This window comes from Prinia subflava, chromosome 6 (assembly GCF_021018805.1).
Source record: "Prinia subflava isolate CZ2003 ecotype Zambia chromosome 6, Cam_Psub_1.2, whole genome shotgun sequence".
Lineage (NCBI taxonomy): Eukaryota > Metazoa > Chordata > Aves > Passeriformes > Cisticolidae > Prinia > Prinia subflava.
Window position 1 is genome coordinate 23,740,405 of NC_086252.1, and position 19,015 is coordinate 23,759,419.

At 57.4% G+C, this 19,015-nt stretch overlaps 1 protein-coding gene and 1 non-coding gene across 2 annotated transcripts; both read right to left on the minus strand.

Annotated features, from left to right (window-relative positions):
* Positions 1-997: 997 nt before the first annotated feature.
* On the minus strand, positions 998-18,779 carry WNT10A (Wnt family member 10A). Its single transcript, XM_063399833.1, has 4 exons — positions 18,452-18,779; positions 15,535-15,797; positions 7,302-7,678; positions 998-2,736 (listed from the first exon to the last, which is right to left on the minus strand). The coding sequence occupies exons 1-4, from the start codon at positions 18,508-18,510 to the stop codon at positions 2,269-2,271; spliced, it is 1,167 nt and encodes a 388-aa protein (XP_063255903.1). The 5' UTR covers positions 18,511-18,779; the 3' UTR covers positions 998-2,268.
* Positions 4,988-5,060, minus strand: TRNAV-GAC (transfer RNA valine (anticodon GAC)). Its single transcript has one exon. It is a non-coding gene; the product is annotated as a tRNA-Val (tRNA).
* Positions 18,780-19,015: the final 236 nt, after the last annotated feature.

Below are 19,015 nucleotides of genomic sequence, written 5' to 3' on the forward strand. Positions count from 1 at the left end.
GTGGGAGATGTGATGTGTCCTTGGGGAGAATGGCTCTGCCCTGCATCACTTCTCTGCATCATCAAACACACCTTGTCCCCACTCTGGTCCCCTTGTGGGGGAGTCATATCCTAGGATCCTGATGTTGCAGAGCAGGTGGCCTGGGATTAGCAAGCAGGGGTGAAGGGGCCAGTGCAGTGTGGTGAGAGCTTCCATGGTGAGTCAGTCACCACCTCAGGCAGCCCTAAGATCACAGGCATCTGCAAAGCAGCCCCTGAGAGGTGAGAAGCCAACATCACCTACCAAGTGCTGGAGCATGATAGATACGCAGAGCTACACTGCCCTGAGTAGCATAACCTTAGGGACACAGGGTTTTGGCCAGCCTGGGAGGGAGGGGAACTTCATGGGGTCCAATTAGTTCTTGGGGCAATGGCCAAAAGGCAAAAGTCATGGGGATTTGGAAAAAGGGTCTTAATACTGGAGATGGATATTGGAGACGGCAAAGTAGGGTCTCAGGACGGAAAATGAACTACTGGAGCATGCCCTGTCAGAGTGAACTTGCTCCATGGGAACAACATTGCTTTCATGCCTCACAGGGCAAGCCGGGGTGCCCCAAACCCCAAGCTGAGATCCTGTTCCCTGCAAGAACTCCAGTCCAATGTCTCTGCTGCTGGGAGCCATTGTGGAGACCACATGTCTTGCTGTCCCTTCAGTGCTGGCAGACAGAGCCACACATGTGTCACAAAGTCACTGAAGCTCCTGTACTTCCTACCAGCACGTACAGCATTCTCCTCTTCTCCTCACCTGGTTCCAGAAGCTAGGACCCCATCCACACTGTCCCTCCTGGAGGGGAAAAGCCAGGCCTCCCATCCAGGGGTGGTGAAGGGCAGAGCATCCATCCCAGCTGATCCAGCTCCAGCTGCTTGTGTGAGCGTTATGAAATGAGGACATGGGCCACTCCCTGCTGGACCCGGGGCGCTCGCTTCCTTCCAGCTTGGTATTTTCCTCCTTGATTTAGTTGTTTGTTTTTTTTTAATTCACTTCTATTTTTTTTTTGTGCCCCAAGGGGTGCACAGCCGTGGGAGGAGCAGAGAAGTTATCAGCCAGGAGACAGCAGCAGCATGATTCACTGCCTGGCCCCTGCAGGCTGCTGCAGACAAATGGGTGCCCTCCCCACCACCACAGCAAGCTGCCATTTGCAGACCCCCATTGCCTGGCCCACCCACTCTGCCTTTCCCTCTCCCTGCCCTCCAGCCCCACCATCCCTCCCCAGGAATGTGGGAGACAGTGGGGCAGCTCCCAGCCCCAGCATGGTCACGGGCATGGGGGCAACAGCCAGGATTCCCATGGGCTGGATGGGGTCTAGCATGCATCCAGCTGGGCAGAAGCTTCCCAGCAGCCACCTTGCAAGTGTTGGGGATGCCTGCGATGGGTCCCCACCTCTTGCCAGTCTGCAGACAGCTCATAGGATGGTTATTATGGGATGGCAGCAGAGCACCAGGGAGAGTCTCACACAAGTAGGTCAGTGGCACCGAGGGTCCCCCTCCATCCTTTTGTTACCCTAGAGGAATGGAGAGCCCTTGACAGCAGGAAGAGCAGGGCGCTGCATCCTGAAATACCCTGTGCTGTCTCCAATCCACTTTTATTCACAATCAGAAAATAACTTACCATATAATAACACAGACATACACAGCACAGCCCCGGGCACCCGCCCCTCCGGCCATGATACTACAGCCCAAGCCAGCCCAGAGGTGAGGTGAGCCCCAGCCCGGGGAGCTGTGACCCTTCTCCATCCCATGGGGTGCTCCAACCCCATCCTGCTCCGAGCACAACCTCGTATGTGGTTGGAGGAACTTGTGCACAGTGCTAGTGTGTGTGTCCCCCACTTCCCTCCCACCCTGGGCTCCCCCTACCCTGCTGTCCACGACCCCATCCTGCTCCGTCCCGCTGGGTGCCAGCGGGCAGTCCCCACCCCGCGCCCACCCTCCGCCCCCCGAGTGGTGCTGGTGTCGGCGGTCTGTACAGCATGGCCGTGCGCTCCCCGGGGCCGGGAGCCTTGGTGCTCTCATGTGGGGTTGGGGGGCAGCGGGCAGCCCTGCCCTTCCCAGGTGACGACAAAGTGCTGATTTTGGAGGGTGCCGAGCATGTCCTCTCCTGCTCCCTCGGAGCGGAGGGAAGCGGGTATCGCGGCTCCACCTCCCCGCCAGCGCCAATCCCCGTCTCCCTCCCCTGCCGCAGGCAGGCGCGCTTGTCCCTGGCACCCTGGGGTGGGCACCCATGCCCGCCTGGCTACTTGCAGACGCTGACCCACTCGGTGATGCGACACTCCTCGCAGGCCACGAAGCAGCACCAGTGGAACTTGCAGTTGCAGCGCTCGCTGCGCGTCTGCCGCAGGATGTTGTGCCCGCGGCCACAGCACAGGCTCTCGCAGTTGTCCATGCCCGGGCTGGTCTTGTTGCACAGGCGCCCTTGAGTGCCCAGGGAGTCCAGGGCCGGTTCTCGCTCGCAGAAGTCGGGTGACTTCTCAAAGTACACCAGCTCGCTGATGCCAGCCCGGCGGCGATGCCGAGCGTGGCCCGGCTCCAGCTGCCCCGCGTTGCGGTTGTGGGGCCGGATGAGCGTGGCCCCGTAGAAACGGTCCTTGAGCAGGGACCCCACCAGGCGAAACTCGGGCGTCACCTGCCAGCATGTCTTCAGCTGGCAGCTCCCTGAGGTACCGTGGCACTTGCACTTTCTCCTCATATTGTCCATCACCACCTGGGCGGGGAAGGAAGGACGGAGGGGTTAGTGTGAAGGAGACGCGTTTTGGGGATTGAAGAAGCCACAATGGAGCTCTGTGTGGGTTGGCACTACGCAAACATCAAGGGCTGGCATGAGTAGCCATCAAAGCTCTGGAACTGCAAAGCCAGCAAGGCTGCACCCTGTTGCTGTGCCCAGTGCAACTCATGTCCCACACCCTGTCCCTTCCCATCCTGGCAATACCAGCTGGCTTTTATGTTTCAGCAAGGGATTGGCACCTAAAGGAGAGGGTGAGCTGTTTGAGCACAGGGAGGAGAAGGAGCCTGGATCTCACCTCCCACTGCTGCTTGGCTCCAGCAGCATCATCCTGATCCTGGACCCCAGTTAAAAGCCAGCGTGGCAGCATCTGTGCAGCCATACTGGGACCCCCAGTGCAAGGGTCTCCCACACACCTCACCAGCCAGTAACACTGCAAGTGGGGCAGATGGGAGAGATGCTTTTATGGTTTGTAGAGGCTGCAGTGTGGCCAGTGTTATACATCCACAACATTCAAGGGCCAGGCTGCATGGGCTGGGCTTTGGCTGTGGTTTGGGCTAGCCTGAAAGTACAGCTTGTGCAGGGGCCAGAGGCCAGCGTGGAGTTCCTTGGGCTCCCTGGGCAAGGTTGCTGAGCCCCCAGGTTGCATGCTGGGATCCACTACAATCCCCTATCCCTAAGTAAGGGATACTGCTGGGGCCAAGCCAAGAGGAACAGCTCATACCCATCAATCTCCAGGTGCACAACATGGCCACACAACCCCCCACACACAGCCTGGAAAGAGACAGTTTTTAATGTTCTCTGTCCCAACAGGGATTCCTGCTGGGTTGTGTGCCCCCGTATCCTTGTGCTCATACGGGCTTCAGTGAGTTCCTTTTCCATGAGGACATCCAAACCCCACGAGGAGTTCAGCTGGGGCTTCAGACTATCACAGGCTGATCTCCATACCCAGGGCCATGCCCCCGGGCTTGTGCAGGGATTCCAGGGGACACCTGTCCCTGTGGAAAGTGCTGTCCTACAATGCCAGTCCTGCCCAGCTACCTGGCTCCATGCCTGCCACATGTTGCCTATTCCTGCCCCCTCCCTGGGAGGAACACATGTGACAGGAGTGGCTTGTTTAGGTAGGGGTGGGCAGATTTTGTTCCTTATTTTCATATTTTTGAGTAAATCTCCAAGTTGCTAAGCAGTTATGGTAATGAAGGCAGGTCAGGCAAACACGTTTGGAGCTTGGGGCACATGGTGGAGAGGTCTGGGCTGGGCTGGAGTTTGGCTTTCATCCTGCTGAGTGTCCTGCTCCTGCTGGGAAGAGCCTCCACCTCCAAGGTAATGAGCTCCCAGGCCTCTGCACCATGTCCTGGGTGTGCCAGCCAGGAACACCAGCTGCTCGCCACTGTTCTAGTCACTATCCTTGGGAACCCACAGGCACTGGGACCCCATCCTTTCCCACATTCCCTCCCTGCTGGCTTGGCTGGACCAGGAAAAATCTGCATAAAGGGCTGTTACTGGCAGGCTCACCATTGGGATGGAGGGGACACTGGTGTGACAGCTGGACAGGGGTTCATTTGGGGAGCAGCTGGTAGCAGCAGGGGCCGAAGAAGATGTCAAGTGTGGCCATCTCCATCACCCAAGCCATCACTGCTGAGCATCCCGAGCCCCAGAACCACAACACCCATCCACTCCTGGCCAGTGAGAGCTTGTTCTTCCCCTCCTGCACAGGCAGCAGAAGGGACAGGGCCCTGACAGAGCTGGGAGATGCAACAAGGCCCATCTGAGTCTTGGCCCTATGCTTTTGTCCTTGAATTTTCTCCATGCACCTTTAGCCGTCCTTTCCCTGTCTCAGAGACACCCAAGTTTGACACATGCCTGGACTCGCTGGTGCTTTCTTTCGCACATTCCCAGCTCCTCCCAGGCACGCTCATAAGAGCTTTATCGTAGGTCTTTGTTGTGAGGGTAATGGGTAGTTCCTGGCTTCCTTTCATCCTCTCTGGCTCTCTGATCTGGTGAGTTAGGAGGACCTGCAAAGTCTCTTGCACGCTCCTGCTGCTCTTTGCTGGAGCTTGCTGCCTCCCAGGGATGCAGAACACCCACCTCAGTCTTGAGCTGGACCACGCAATGATTATCCAGGGCCTCCTATTCCTAGCACCAAGGTCACCGCCGCCACTGCCAGAGGAGGCTGCGTATCCCTTGCAGCTGCAGTCCCCTGCCCAGCTTCACGTAAAAGGAAAAACCGGTGTGTTTCTGCCTGGTTTCGAACCAGGGACCTTCCGCGTGTCAGGCGAACGTGATAACCACTACACTACAGAAACCCATGTCTGATGGCCCCTGGATGCCACCATGCATGGAATTGTCACCTCCCTCCAGCACTGCAGGGTCTGAGCCGGGAGACAGGCTCACCCACACACACAGCACCCTCGGGATGCACAGGAACCCCAGAGAGGATATTCAGAATCAGTGACGTGCTGGAGAGCTCTGGGTGCTGCAGCTGCTTGGTGCACGGAGAGGGATGGTGCATGGCAGGGCATGGCACGAGGCATGCACATCCACATCACTGCTCTGCTAAAGAGGTTCAAGCCTCAGGACTTGGAGGGGAGGATCCCAGAGCTTCTGCAATCAGCACAGCCATTCCTTTCCTGGGAAATCCCAGGAGATTGTTCCTTATTACAGCAGGAAAATTGCTCCTAGTAATAAATGGGGCTTGGGTGGGTGTGTGACCCACAGCATTATTAGAAGAGCAGGTGGGGAGTTGGAGAACCCATCCCCAGTGGAGTGGCCAGGGTCAGCCCTGGCAATAAGTATTGCACCGACAGAGACAGAGCAGGCACAGCATCATCTCCTTGCTCCAATGCCTGGCACCCACAGCCATCACACATGGGCTCACACCCTCGTCTCAACAAGGTCCCTGAGCTGGGCAGACTGTCCAGGCATTGCTTCTCCACCTGCATAGGTACCATTCCCTCCTTTATTCCTTTAGTCTTCTTCTGCCTCTTCTTTTAGTTCACAGGCTTCTTTCATCCATCCAGATCTTGTCTCTAAAACCACCAAGAGCCAACATTGCCAGTCCTGTGCCTGCCTTCCCTCGGAGACAAGCAGACCCCAGGCATTTTCACTGTTATTGGATCCCACAGGAAATGTTTCGTGACATCCTGCCAGAGCAAATATTGTTCTCTCACCTTCCCTTCCTTCTGCAGGCTGTGAGGTTTCCCTTGGGAAGCAGGCAACACAGACCACAGGTTTCTGAGCACTGCAAAGAGTCCCAGAGATCCAGGGCATGGAGAGATGTAGGAGAATCAGGATGAGCCCTGCAGTCAGAACTGGAATGGGGGTCTTGCCCAGATTGGGCTAGACCAGCCTGCAGAGGATTTAGCTGCCTAATACTGAGTGAGTTTTCACCACACAAAAGCCAACAAAGTCAAACAAATCAAAAGCTTTGGTATTCACCAGGCATTTACAGCTTGGCCAAACTGGGGTGGCTTCTCCAGGGTGGTAAAGCTCAGCTCCAGCATCAGGGAAAGCCACACATTAAGGTCCTGCTCTGCAGCATCCACACCTCACAGCTGGCTTCACACATGCTCAAAGCAAGAGGCACATCCAAAAATCTGAGCCATCCTGAGGAAACATTCCCAATGGAATTCTGACCTTTAATTATTTATTTCTGCAGTCACCACACATCTTGGGCTTGACACTGCCCTGGCAGCATGTGGCTGGGGTCTTGGGGACGTGTGTCCTGTTGGATTCAATGCATGGGATCTCTTAGGCACCTGCTGTGAGCAAAAGCAGGCAGGGAAATGAAGCCATCCTCCCAACCCCTCCTGCCTGTATGCTTCTTGTCTCCATTATCAGGCTGCTTTTAAACCTCCACTTCCAGACAGAGTGAGCTACTAATTAGTACCTTTAACGAGACCTGACATCATAAGAATGGTGGGGAGGCTGTCCTGCTTGCCTGGACAGGCTCCAGCACGCAGCTAGAGATGAGGGGCAAGGCTGTGGTCTGTCACCTCTGCTCCCAAGAGCATGCTGTGTTTCCCAGCTGGTACAGGTGCCCAGTGCGTAACTCAACCTCATTCACATCTGCCTCCTCAGGGCACTGGCTCCCTTTCTGGAGGCTGAGTCATGGCTGGGTGCTGCAGAATCTGTGCTGTGTCCCCATGATGCCAGTGACTTTCTCCTCCCTGTCTTTAGCTTCCTCCCACTGCAGCTTCCCAACACCAGTTCACCCAGTTCCTGAGAGGCAGGAGCCAGAATCATTGCTGCGCCACCCCAGTAGCACCCCTGCAGCACAGACAGGTGACAGTGGCCTGGGACAGTGTCCCTTGGCAAGGCCACAGCAGCAATGCTCAGAGGTACTGTTCCCAGGAGATGTTTGGCCCGCATATCCTTGCATCCCTGTCCTGCTAAGGGAATCACTGCCTTTGTTCTGGGCAAGACTGGGAAGTGCCTTGGGGGCAATGCCACACTCACAAATGGCTCCTCACAGCCTTCCCACACACGTCCTGGGGACTCTGTTCCCACCGTCATCTCTCCACGACTGTCCCTGGTGCCCCACTCACCTGCCGGCCCACGCGGTTGTTGTGCAGCCGCATGCGGGAGTGGATATCCCTGTAGGTTTCCCGGGAATCGAGGAAATCCTTGGAAAACTTCTCTCCATAGTCCACATCCGGGCTGCACCCTCCCCATTCCCAGGAGTCCTGGAGGCCGGGGGTCTCTGCCGGCATGTGCTCCATGTGCACCCCGTGCACCATGCCTTTGCCGCGGTTCATGGCTTCCAGCTGCAGGCGGTGCAGCTTGCGGCGGAACGCCTCCTCGTCGCCGCGGCGCTTCTGGTCGCAGCCGCAGGCCTGCAGCTTCCCGAGGGCACAGGCGTTGGACACAGCGTGCACCACGCCAGCCGCCGCTATGGCATAGGCAAAGGCGCTCTCGCGAAAGCCTGCAAGGAAGGAGACAGTGGGGCTCAGGCTGGGTGGCGTGACCACCGTGAGGGATGAGTTCATCATCACACTGCGGTGTAGGGATTTGGAGATTCAGCTTGTGTCTTGCTTTTTCCTGATGCACCAGCTCCCACACAGGCCATGAGTGAATTCCCACTCTGCTCTCCAGCCCCATTCCCACCAGGACACACTGCTACCCTGAGGGCAGCCCTGCCCTAGCTGGGACTCCAGCTTCCACAATCACCCTGCTCTCACATCACTCAGGAGATGCCACCACAGCACTGCTCAGGCACTAGCATCATGGCTCTGATGGGAAAGGCAATCCCTCCTCCCCTATCCACTCAGGGTTTCCTACTATACTAAATGTAACACTGGACAAGAGATATTTCTGCTGAAGAACGGGCCACTTTTGCTTACTCATAGAGTGCAGAGTAGGCAGTAAAAAGATCAGGCTGCACTGCCTGTCCAGCCCCATTCATCTGCTCATATCCCTTCCCACCCTGAACCCTGCCAGATCCCACAAGAAGCTCTAAATGTGATACCACACTGGAAAAAAATGAGCATCCCTAGTCAGTTAGAGCATGCTGTGACCACACCGTGCACTGCCAGAGCCGGCAGCTGGTTGTCATTAAACGCTAGGGAGTGAGGACATCCACAAGTGTCATTAGCTGGCGACAGGGCAGATGGGGACAGGGATAGGTCTCACAGAAGGGGCTCCATGGGGCTCCATGTAGCTGTGAGCAGGGGATGCCTGAGAATCTCTTGGCCTCACTGAAGCCAGGTGAGGACCCTCTCCTCCCTGGGAGTTTCTATTTTATTTGAAATGCAAAGTAATACTTTTGTTTGTGGTTCCTAGGTCAGGCCGGGAGCCTGCAGTGCCCTTTGCTTTGGTGCACAGTGACTGGCCCCAGCATGAGGCGAGGATGGAGGGAGAGCCAGATTTTGCGGCGTGGCGTCACATGTGAATAAATAAATAGCTGGAGTTCCCAGCCTCTCTCCCTCTGTTGGACATGAGCAGTTTGATTGGCCCTGGCTTTGACACAGCTGAACAGACAACAGGTTTCGGGGTGTTTTCTTTACCAGGTCCATGCCATCAGACGGGGGTCTTGGGTGAGCACCCCAAAGCTCTGCCAGCTCCCTGCCTGTGCCATGGAGTCAGGAGAGGTGAGAGCGCAGCCGCTGCTGTTGCCCATCCTCGGCAGCGCTCCCCATCACGCATGTCCTCTCCGCGGTTCGCTGCCGCCCGCTGAGCAAACGCTATGATCTTATTAAAGGAAAATGAAATGCAGCCCGGAAACCTGCATTTAAAGTCGTGCTGCTCTTTTGTGTGTTAATTTGACACTGGTGCATTTAAAAAATTAACGAGGTGCTGCTTAAAAGCCAGCAGGAGCCTCTCCCAGCTTCCCCTTGGTGTGGGACAAGCTTGCTCTCAGCCTGCCTCTTTCCATGCACAAGTTGAACAACATTTTTCAGCGGGCAGGTAATGGGGCTGCTGGTGCGTACACTGTGCCGTGCAGCCTCCCCAGGGAGAGTGCTGGCAGGCAACACACCCACAGCGCTGCTGGAGCATGAAGGCCCACATCTGGGGAACTTCAGTCCCCAGGTGAGCAGTGGAGGACAGAGAACCAGCACCAGAAAGGTGCCCTGGATTCCCAAATCCTCCCTATGTCAGTTTTCTGATCCCACCATCTGGGCCAGCTTCTGCCCTTCATATGCCAAACCTGGGCACAGCCCAATTCATCACTGCCACCCTGCTGGGCATCCCCAGCTCCTCACAGAGCCAGTGCCTGGGGACAGGGGCAGCAAACCTGTCACCCAGCAAAACACTCTCTTCTCAGCCCTGCCTCTTTCTCGCACATTTCTCCAGCCTAAAAAATAATTTCTGGTGTGGCATCTCCTTAAAATCCCTTCTGTAGCTCAGACACAAGCTCTACCCCACCCAGTCTGTCTAGCAAGCCTGTGTCCTTACAGGTAAAGAGGTCAGGTTGATTGGGTGCCCTCCACGGCTGGAAAACCCATGGGCTAAAGCTCCAGTTCTCCTTCTTCCCCTAGTGCTCTCCAAGTACATGTGAGCTGATGGATGAGGTATGGGTCCTTGCCCCTGGAGCTGCTATTCCCCAGGCTGTGGGCAGGGGACAGACTGGTCCCCAAGACACGACATCACAACATTCAGGAAGTCTTGTTCCCATCTCATCATGGTCCTTTCCCTGCTCAGTATCACTCTGCCTGGCCCCACCATTCTTCCCTGCCTTCTCCCCTTCTTCCCTCACCTGCTCTGATGGGGAGGAGGAGGTCAGGGCAGCACTGGGATCACAGCAGCCATGCCAGTATGGTTCTGCTAGGAGGTTCAGTTTACATTCCTTGCTCTACCCCAGCCACACCAGAGACAGAGGATTGAAGCAAAGCAACGAGCAACGCAGCTGCAGGCAACAACCACCCGCCTCGTGGGCTCAGCAAGGGTGGAAGGTTCCAGGAACCACAGCCAAGAGTGGCATGTGGTGGCCAGCCCTGAGCCCTTTGGAGGGAGGCTCTTCAGCCACCCCAGCCACCTAAGACCTCAGCAGTGATTTTTGAGTCACCATATCCCTCTGGAGACCACAGAAGAGGTGTAGCTGTGGGAGGTACAAGAAGTATTGCATCCTGCAGGGAAGAGGGAATGGAGGACACAATCCTGACACCACCACAGGCATCCAGCCTGCTGTGTACTCAAAGACCATGCCAGGCAAGGAGGACAGGTCTGAACTCTCTTCCTCAGGTCAAATCCCAAAGCAGCTTTCTTAGCAGGGAAAGTTTTCCCTGTCAAGATGTGCCTACGAGATGGGGGATCATTCAGCAAGACCTCAAGTCCCAGCAGCACTGGCTCCACCATGGACACTGCAGTTTCTCCATCTTTCAAGTAGATGTGCGATGAAGACTACAGGGCTGGCTCAGGCAAAGCTCCGGGCTCTACAGTCTGTAGACCAGGGGCAGCTGGAGTCATGGCCTTCCTCCCACAGCTCACCATCACATCCAGGCAGCAATTCCCAGCACCATCACTGTAATGCCTGGGTGGCATTGAGGGAGCCAGTGGAACAGCCTCATGTAGGCCCATCCTAGGGTACCCCAGGGATGCTCAACTGTCCCTTTCATGGCAATACCCCCCAGGAGTGGGTTGTAGCTGCCAGGAGCTGTGGGCTCATTGCCTCAGCCCTGATATAAGGCAGAGGAGAACTTCCCCCGCCACCTCCTGCGAGGCCTGCCGAGACGGCCAGTCCCAACACGCTGCCTCTCCCCCAGCCCCGCTCCCTCCCCTCCCCTCTCCCTAATTAAACTGCAGGTGAACCTGCCAGGGTCTGGCCCAGCACCAGGCACTAAATGCCTCCCTGCAGATCCTAACTTGCCTCCCTGCACCTTCCTGAGCGTGCCAGGGACAGCCCGCAGCCTTCGCTCCTCGTCCGCCCACGGCGCTGAGAGCAGCCCTTGCTGCTGTGCAGGCTGCAGGGGGCCGAGCTCAGCCCCGCATCGCCAGCAACCTGCCTGGCCCCAGGGTCTCACTGGCACCAGCAGTGGGGAGAAGGTCCAGGGAAGGGGGGAACCCACAGGGATGAAGCCAAGCATCCACAGCACCCGCATGTCCTTCAGGGCCAGGTGGGCAAAGCCCTTGTTTTGCCAGGGGGTACACAAAACCCTGCCAGCCACCCAGCTGCAGGTGTGCCAGGCCAGGTGCTGCGGTCTGTGGGCACTGGAGCTTGGCTGGGGCTCTGCAGAGCTGGGTTCCGGGGTCCTGAGCTTGGCAGCATCTCCCTGGATAGCTGTAACAGCACCTGCCTCCCTCAGCACACAGCAAAGCTTCCCCAAGCTCTGTTTCACAGCTGGCTGGGCCCCAGCACCTGGTGTTTCCATCCTTGCAGGGAGTTCCCCACTCCCTGCTGAAAGAAATCAAGATCTGGCCATGGCCAAGCAGACCCCTTGTCACCAGTGAGCCCTTCTGAGGTGGGCACAGGGCATGGAAGCATCACCGATCTCTCCAAAGGCTGCAGGAACCAAGAAATACTGTGTTCCAGAATCATGTCCCCTCCAAACATGAGCCTTTGAAGGCCTTCAAAGACATCCAGAGACCCCCCACCATGGGGGTCCTAATTTTTTCAGAGCTCCATGTAGACAGGCTTGCGATTGGGATGAGCAAAGGGGAATAGTCAGTCCCATAGCACACCTCAAACAGCGCCTGCCCAGCAGCCAGACAGTCCCAGCCCTGATGGCATTGTACCCACCCATGGGTGCACACATACTGGACAAGGACCAAGCCTCAGTGACCCACCACCATCTGCAGCTTGGTTTTTGCCAGGCAACCAGGCATGGATCAGCCCAGCCAAGCCACACAGTGCCTGGTAGCCTACAGATGCTGTGGTGGGACAACATACCAGGACAACAGGCCATCCTCTCCAGTGAGGTGGACACAATCATGATGCTCACCCTTGGAGTAGGAGCAGGGAACCTATTTCCACTGCTGATGTAGATGCAGCCACCTGCCTCCACCTCACTGCACCATCCCCCTATGTCTCCTGAGGCCAGAAGAGGATGTCTCTGTCAGCCAGGCGAGCACATGGAGAGAGAGGGAGGTACAGCAGAGAAGCATGGGACCAGGGACAGCACTGGAGAGTCCTGGCACAAGAGACAGTGCCAGAGAATGGGCAGGAAGGTGGTGAGTACATAGGCAGGCAGCTGGGGAGCCAGGGAAGACTGAGGAGGATTTGCAATAGCACTGTTCAGCCTGGCTTAACATGGAGGGGACATGGGCCAAGAAGGATGGCAGGTGCAGATGGCACTGGAGACTCAACAAAAGGTACAAAGGACACCTCATACCCCAAGGATGCAGCATCAGAAGACCAGACCTGAAAAACCCACAGACCATGGTGGTGTCTCAAAAGAACCCCGTGGCTCCGTGAGAGCAGGGATGGTAAACTCCTGGGCACTCCCCTTGCCCTCCACTAACCTGCTGTTGTGCCTCATACCCACTGTTTCCTGTGCCCCAGGGATGGCAGCATGTCCTAGGTCTGTGCTCTGCCCAGGATGCGGCCAGCATCCCTGTCTCCAGCTATGCTGCTCTGAAGCCACCCCAGATTCCCAGCCCTGTCTAATTGTGAGGCTCCCCAGGGCTTGCACTCAAACTTCTGGGATCAGCTCAGCAGGATGAGGAGATGGGCACTCATTTGCCACTGTCCTCTTCTCTGTCCCCAGGGGATGAGGTCCCTGGCTCCACTGAGTGCCTGGACACTGGGCAGAGTGTGGGATGGGCACCATGGGACAGCTTGGAACAGTGTTGCATCCTGTCTGGCTCATGCCCACCCTGGAGAAGATGTGAGAGAAGCAGGAGGACAGGACAGTGTTGGGGAGTGGAGCCAAGCGAGGAGAGTGGCAGGGAGAAGCCAGCTACAAATAATTTAAAGTGAGATTCACGCATGGCTGAACTGATGGCAGAAGAAGTGGGAAAAGGAATGAAAGATTAAAGGGGTCTGTCACTTCGGGTTACAAACAATGATCCTACAAGCACGTTGCATTCCCAGGCGCGGCAAGGATGAGGCAGAGCGCAAAGCAGAGACCTGGTCCCCAGAGATCAGATGCATTAAAGTCTGCAGCATGGAGTCTGCATCCCTCACTTCTACCTCTTGCCTCTCCTCCAGCACTGGGCTCCGGAGATGCATCCCCTATCTTTTGGCTGTGTGTGTAACAGATGGAAGGCAAAGCTCAGAGCTCCAGCACTGTTACTGAGGGACATGAGTGGGTTCAAAGTGGCCAGGGCTCCAGCATCAAGGCTTGCTCCATGGCCAATGGCTCTAAGCAACTACATGAGACAGTTTGGGTGCTTGGAGCTCATCCTGCAACCTCTGCTGCCCAAACAGGAGTGCCATGAGATGTCTGCCTGCTCTGATGCTCCAGCCCTACCTCCATCCTGCCCTGCTGTTGGATGTTGTGTTTCTGTTCCAGAGAATGGGATCTCACCAATGCTGAGAGCCTGGGCTGAGCCATATCCAATAGCTCAAGACAGGGGCAGGAGTCCAGGGTCTGTAGAGCCCCCACATCCATCGGCCACAACCCTGACACCAGGAAGGGCTGCAGGAGCATCTGAGACAGAAGTGAGGTCACTGAGGCCACCAGCAGACAAGGTGGGCTGAGGGAGGGATGCAGGTCAGTGCTCTCTGCTGCTGGTGTTTCTCACCCAGATTGGTGGGACCCGGAGCAAGGAAGCTTGTCTGGGTGTGTGAACAACTTGAGCCAGCAAGTTGGTGTCTCCTGCCGCCTGAGGAGACTAGAAGTGAACCACATTCCTCAGAGGACCTGGAAATACCTCGATGCTTATCAGAGCTGACAGTCCCCACCCTTCCTGCCAGGCCCTAACCTGGGCACTGCTCACAGTGATCACAGAGGGAAGAGACACTGCCCTTCTCCAGGCACTAAGGTCCTGAGAGGGATCAGGACTGCTCCACCACAGCCCTGATGCCACACATGCTCCGAGGTAGCAGCACTGAGGCTGTCCAGGCCGCCCTGGACATGAGAGATCTTCGCACACCAAAATGTTTCTTTGATCCCCTCTCCAGCCGTCTCCCCACTTGCTACAGCTGCCTGTGGGCTCCTGCTACCACATCCCCTCAATGACACGTGAGCCTCAAGATGCCAACGTCTCCTCTTTGAGACTCTCTTCATAGTCCCAGGGAAAGAAGATGTAGGATGTAGAAGGATGTTTGAAGAAGAGTGGATGATTGCAACTCTCTGCTGGGCATCAGGCTGAGAGGCTCACAAAGCAGATATGTGAGCATTTTCTTAGATAGTTTTCACCTTTCTTGGGAGCTGGAGGAGTGGTATGTGTACTGGGCACCTGGCCTGCCCTCAGCACCCTGACTGCCGGCCACTGGCACCATATTGTCCTTCCTGGCCATGGTCTGCAGCAATGGGCACACAGAAGTATGCTGAGGCACAGGCTTCCAGAAAAGGTACTCAGGTGAAAAGATACATTCACGTCCTCTAGAAGATCCCATCAGGTCACAACCATAATCTGCACCATGCAGACCAACCCCTCTGCACCCCAGAGTCTGCCAGAGAGAGTATCAACCAGGGAGGTCCTGATACAGGCAGAGCCAGACATGACTGCGAGGCAGATGAGATCCTGGCACCAAGATCCTTGGCAGAATGTGCAGAGCTAGGAGAGTTCTTTCAGCAGCACAGCTGGGGGCTCTGTGGGCAGGTGAGCTCCCAGGACAGCCTGTATCCCTGTCCGCTCTGCCATCATGCTTTAGGGTCCCACAAAACAGAGAGCTCTTAGCTCTCTGCACTGGAAAGCCAACACAAGGGCAGAACACCAGGGTGACAGGCTCATAGAACTAGGTCCCACTAATTCAGACCATTTCAACTCATCACAACACATTAAAACACCACCCCCAGAGCAGGACTGAGCCAAGATGCTCAACTGTATCCACCAAACCAAATCTCAGAGCATGACATCCACCTTCAGACCCACCAACTATGCTGCACACCCATGGCACTGCTCCAAACACCAGCCTACACAACACGGGGAGAAGACGCCAGAAAGCAGGAGGGCCTGGAAAGAGCCTTAGGAGCAGCTGGAGTTGGTTAGGGAGGAGCAGCTCGGGACAAGGGCCAGTGCAGGTACAAAGGTGCATGGTGCAGCTTTGCCATAGCACAGTGCTCCTTCGTCTGGCAGACCATAACATTTCTCTGCCTTCATTCACGGGGATGCTGAAGAGCTCGTCTCATCCCCTGGGCCAGGGAAGAGCTGTGCAGGGGCCCAGGGGGAGGCCATGAGGGCTCCAGCGAGCAGGTGCTGGATGGTGGGACAGGAGGGGAACCGTCCAACCCTCACCTCTGCTGAAGATGATGCTCTCGTATGGGATCTTGTTCTTGGTCTCAAGGCTGGAGCAATTCCAGCGCTGGTCCCGGAACTGGTGCTGGCACTCATGGATTGCAATCTGGATCCCCTGGATGGCCGAGGCGGTGACGTCCGGGTGGCGCACACACACCTCCAGCTGCCGCCGCGTCAGCCCCGGCAGGGTCAGGCACACCGTGTTGGCATTCAGCACGGGCTCTGATGGCAGCTTCAGGCCCAGGATCTCGTTGGAGCAGGAGCTGGGAGGGAAAAGGACACCTTTGAGCTCAGAGCAATGTGCCAACCACCTGGTTTTCCATTTGGGAAAGGAGAAAAGTCTCTGGGGGATACACACGGGGAAGGGACATGCTCCTCAACCCACACTGTGCCCATTGCATATAGGGAAGGCTGGGAAAACCCTGTGCTCAACAGCAGCTTATCCAGGCAGAGATACCCAGCAGCACTGGGGATGCAGTCCCCTCCAACAGCATGAGTACAGTACAGACACCCTGGCTGCCTTTGCCCAGCAGCAGTCAAATCTGGCCATCCTGCCTCTGGAGTCCAGCATCTCCCAGGACTGCATTCTCTGTGTGTGCTCCCCCAGGGATCTGCCACACTGGCCATGCACTGCAGACTCTCAACACACTTTGCCCCAACTCGCTTTCTACAGAAAGTGTGGGTTTTCCCTGAGAGAACTGAAAGACCCTGGATCAGGAGACCCATTCCAGGTCTGGCTCCATCCCTTTTGTTGGCTGATCCCCTCCCTGCATCTTCTGTATGCCCCCAGCACTGCTGGTCCTTGCAAGGGAGGTAAAGGGAGTGATCAGTTTTTTCTTTTCAGTTCAGCTGTGAAATGCTGAGCCAAGCACTGTGCCAAGTATCCTCAAGCTCCCAGCAACCATCCCAAGTCCACTGTCACATCCTAGCCCCACTGAACCAGATGCCTGTGGCCACAGAAGCACAGAGAGCAGCAAATGGATGGGTGCAAGGAAATACACAAATAGATGGGATATGGGATGTGGGATGTGGGGAGACAAAGCATGTCCAGGAAGAGATGCCCGGAGCTAATATGGAGGTACACATAACAGACAAATCTGGAGAAGGAGACAATAGGAAGTGTTTGCCCAGCTCCAGGGAATGGCTTGAAGGACTCTGGGATAAACAGTGTCCAAGTGAAAACCCACAAAACAAGCAGCAGGCAGTGGGACACCCAGCAGCATCCAGCATCTTGCAGCATGGTCCACTAGGAGCTCAGCACCACCCCACTGCACATTCAGGAGAGCTTGGTCCCTGCTGAGAGCTCTCCCTAGGAAGGTCTCTCCCTGTTCCCTGAGACAGGCAAGAGCTGGGTCCCTGGGAGAAGCAAGGAGCTCAAAGCCCTTTGAACTTTGATTACAGAAACAAGACTTGGAGGAGGATGCTGGAGGAAGGACTGCAGCTGCCAGGTCTGGGGGAGAAAGGTTACTCCCCCCCTGTTCCCTCAAACCCTGCAAGCCTGGTTCAGGTACTTGGGCAGAAGAAGCTGTCAGGAGATAAGTTCCCCAGCTCAGTGCTCACCCAGCTCTGGACGGAGGGTTCAGCCCCAGCATCTCTGCTGAATTACAGCTTGCTCAGGAGAGAGGGAGAGCTGTCAAGATCAGGCTGCTGCTTTCTCCAGCTTCCTAAGGGTGTTTATCCCACCACTTTCATGGGTCATATATGAATATGCCCCAGTGCAAATCCACAGTGACTCCAACAGGGAGAGTCGAGGTGGAGCAGAGAGGAGAGACAAAGGGAGTGCATCCCTCCAAAACCCCTACACATGAGGGCAAACCTTCTTCCCGGCTTCCTGTACTCATTCCCACTGTCAAGCAAGTCCTGGCTGACAAAAGATGCAGTGCAGGACGCTGCTACCACCATCCCCAACCCCAGGAGCTCCTGCCCTGAGCACTGTAATGACTTCGTTCCCTGCGTGTCCTGAGCCTGACACAGCATCTGCCATCATTTCCCAGGGCATCCCGGGATGGGGGTGATGTTACGGTCTTTCTCCCGATTGCACTGCGGGGAAACTGAGGCAGGGGCTCCGGAGAGTAAAAGGAAGGTCCTTCTGCCTCTTGCTCCACCCAGGGCTCAGAAGGGCCAGGCATCGGCAAGAAGCTGTCACTGTCACACTTCTTAGGAGGATACAGTGCTCCCCCCAGCTCTCTTCCCCCTTTAAATCTGGATTTAAACTTGATTTCACGGTGACAGGCCCCCAGGTCACAGGCTGCAGCGGCTGCTGCTTTAATTAATACAAGTCCCAACGTTAACAAATTATATTTAAAGGGGCTGGAGGGAGGGGGAAGGGCGGGGGACCCCCCCACTCATACCAGCAGCAGGATTAACCCCTGGCTGCCTGGAGCGCACAAGTTTGGGAGCGGGCAGAGGGAAGGCGAAGACAGACAGGGGTGGTGAATTTAGGGGTTCGCTTTCTGGAAAGCAGGTGGCTCCCTCTTACCCCTCTAGCATTTAGGACGGGTGGAGCCAGGGAGGGGTAGCAGGGGAATCCAGTAGGCACTGACCCCCACGACAGTGACATCCCAGCCTGCATTCCCCCGTCCTCCGCGGGCGAGCGGGGAAACTGAGGCAGTCGGGGCGGGCGCTGGAGCGTCTCCGGCCGAGGAGGAAGGGGGACAGCCTCTTGAGCGGGAGAAGCTGCGCATCCCACCAGCGTTCCGTCGGGATGAGGGAAGGCAGAGGGGGGCAGCAGCCCTGACAACCCCTTGAACGGGGGGCCGCAAGCGTGTGGGGCCGGGCTGGGGCGGCGGGACCCCCCCAGGAGCCCCCTGGGCTGACCGCCCCCGGTGCGGGGCTGGGCGCGGCGGCTCCCCGGCGCCCTCCCCGTGGGGCCGCGGCTCTCAGCGGCGGGGCTGGGGATGGAGGGGCGCAGTCCTACCTGGGTACCCAGAGGCTGAGCAGCAGCGAGCAGAGTCCGTGGGCCAGGGCCGGGCGCATCTTCGCTGGGGCAGCGGCTGTGCGGGCTGCGGGCGGGCGGGCGCCTTTGGGGCAGGGGCGGCGGGGCTCGGCGCTGCTCTCTGCCCGCTTTGTTTGTTGTGGGTTGTTTGCTTGTTTGTGTTTTCCCCTCTCCTCCCTCTCACTGGCTCCCTGCGCGCCGGGGCTCGGCTCGCCGGGGCGGCTCTGCCATCCTCCCGGGATGCCCCCCCCGCCTCCCGCCGCCCCGGCGCCCTCCGAGCCCGGCGAGGGCTGCGCACCCCCCGCCCTGCCCGCCGCCGCCCCGCCGCGCACAGCCCCCCGGCTCAGCCCCCCATGGCGGGACGTGCCGGGGGGCCGGGGGGACCCTCGGCCCGCGGGGTGCGCTGCCCCGCCGCTCCCCAGGGCGCCCCGGGGCTCCGGGGCCGCGGCGGGCGTGGGCAGGGCTCGCCGGGCGAGCGGCTCCGCGGCTCCCGCGGGGCCCGCAGGCACATGGGGAGCCGCGGCCCCCCCGCCGCCCCCCGCCACC

Coding starts and splice junctions, on each gene's coding strand:
- WNT10A (XM_063399833.1), bottom strand. CDS start 18,510: ATGCGCCCGGCCCTGGCCCACGGACTCTGCTCGCTGCTGCTCAGCCTC. Junction 7,679..15,534: donor GAGCATCATCTTCAGCAGAG/GTGAGGGTTGGA, acceptor CCTTCCTTGCAG/GCTTTCGCGAGAGCGCCTTT. Junction 2,737..7,301: donor ACAACCGCGTGGGCCGGCAG/GTGAGTGGGGCA, acceptor TTCCCCGCCCAG/GTGGTGATGGACAATATGAG.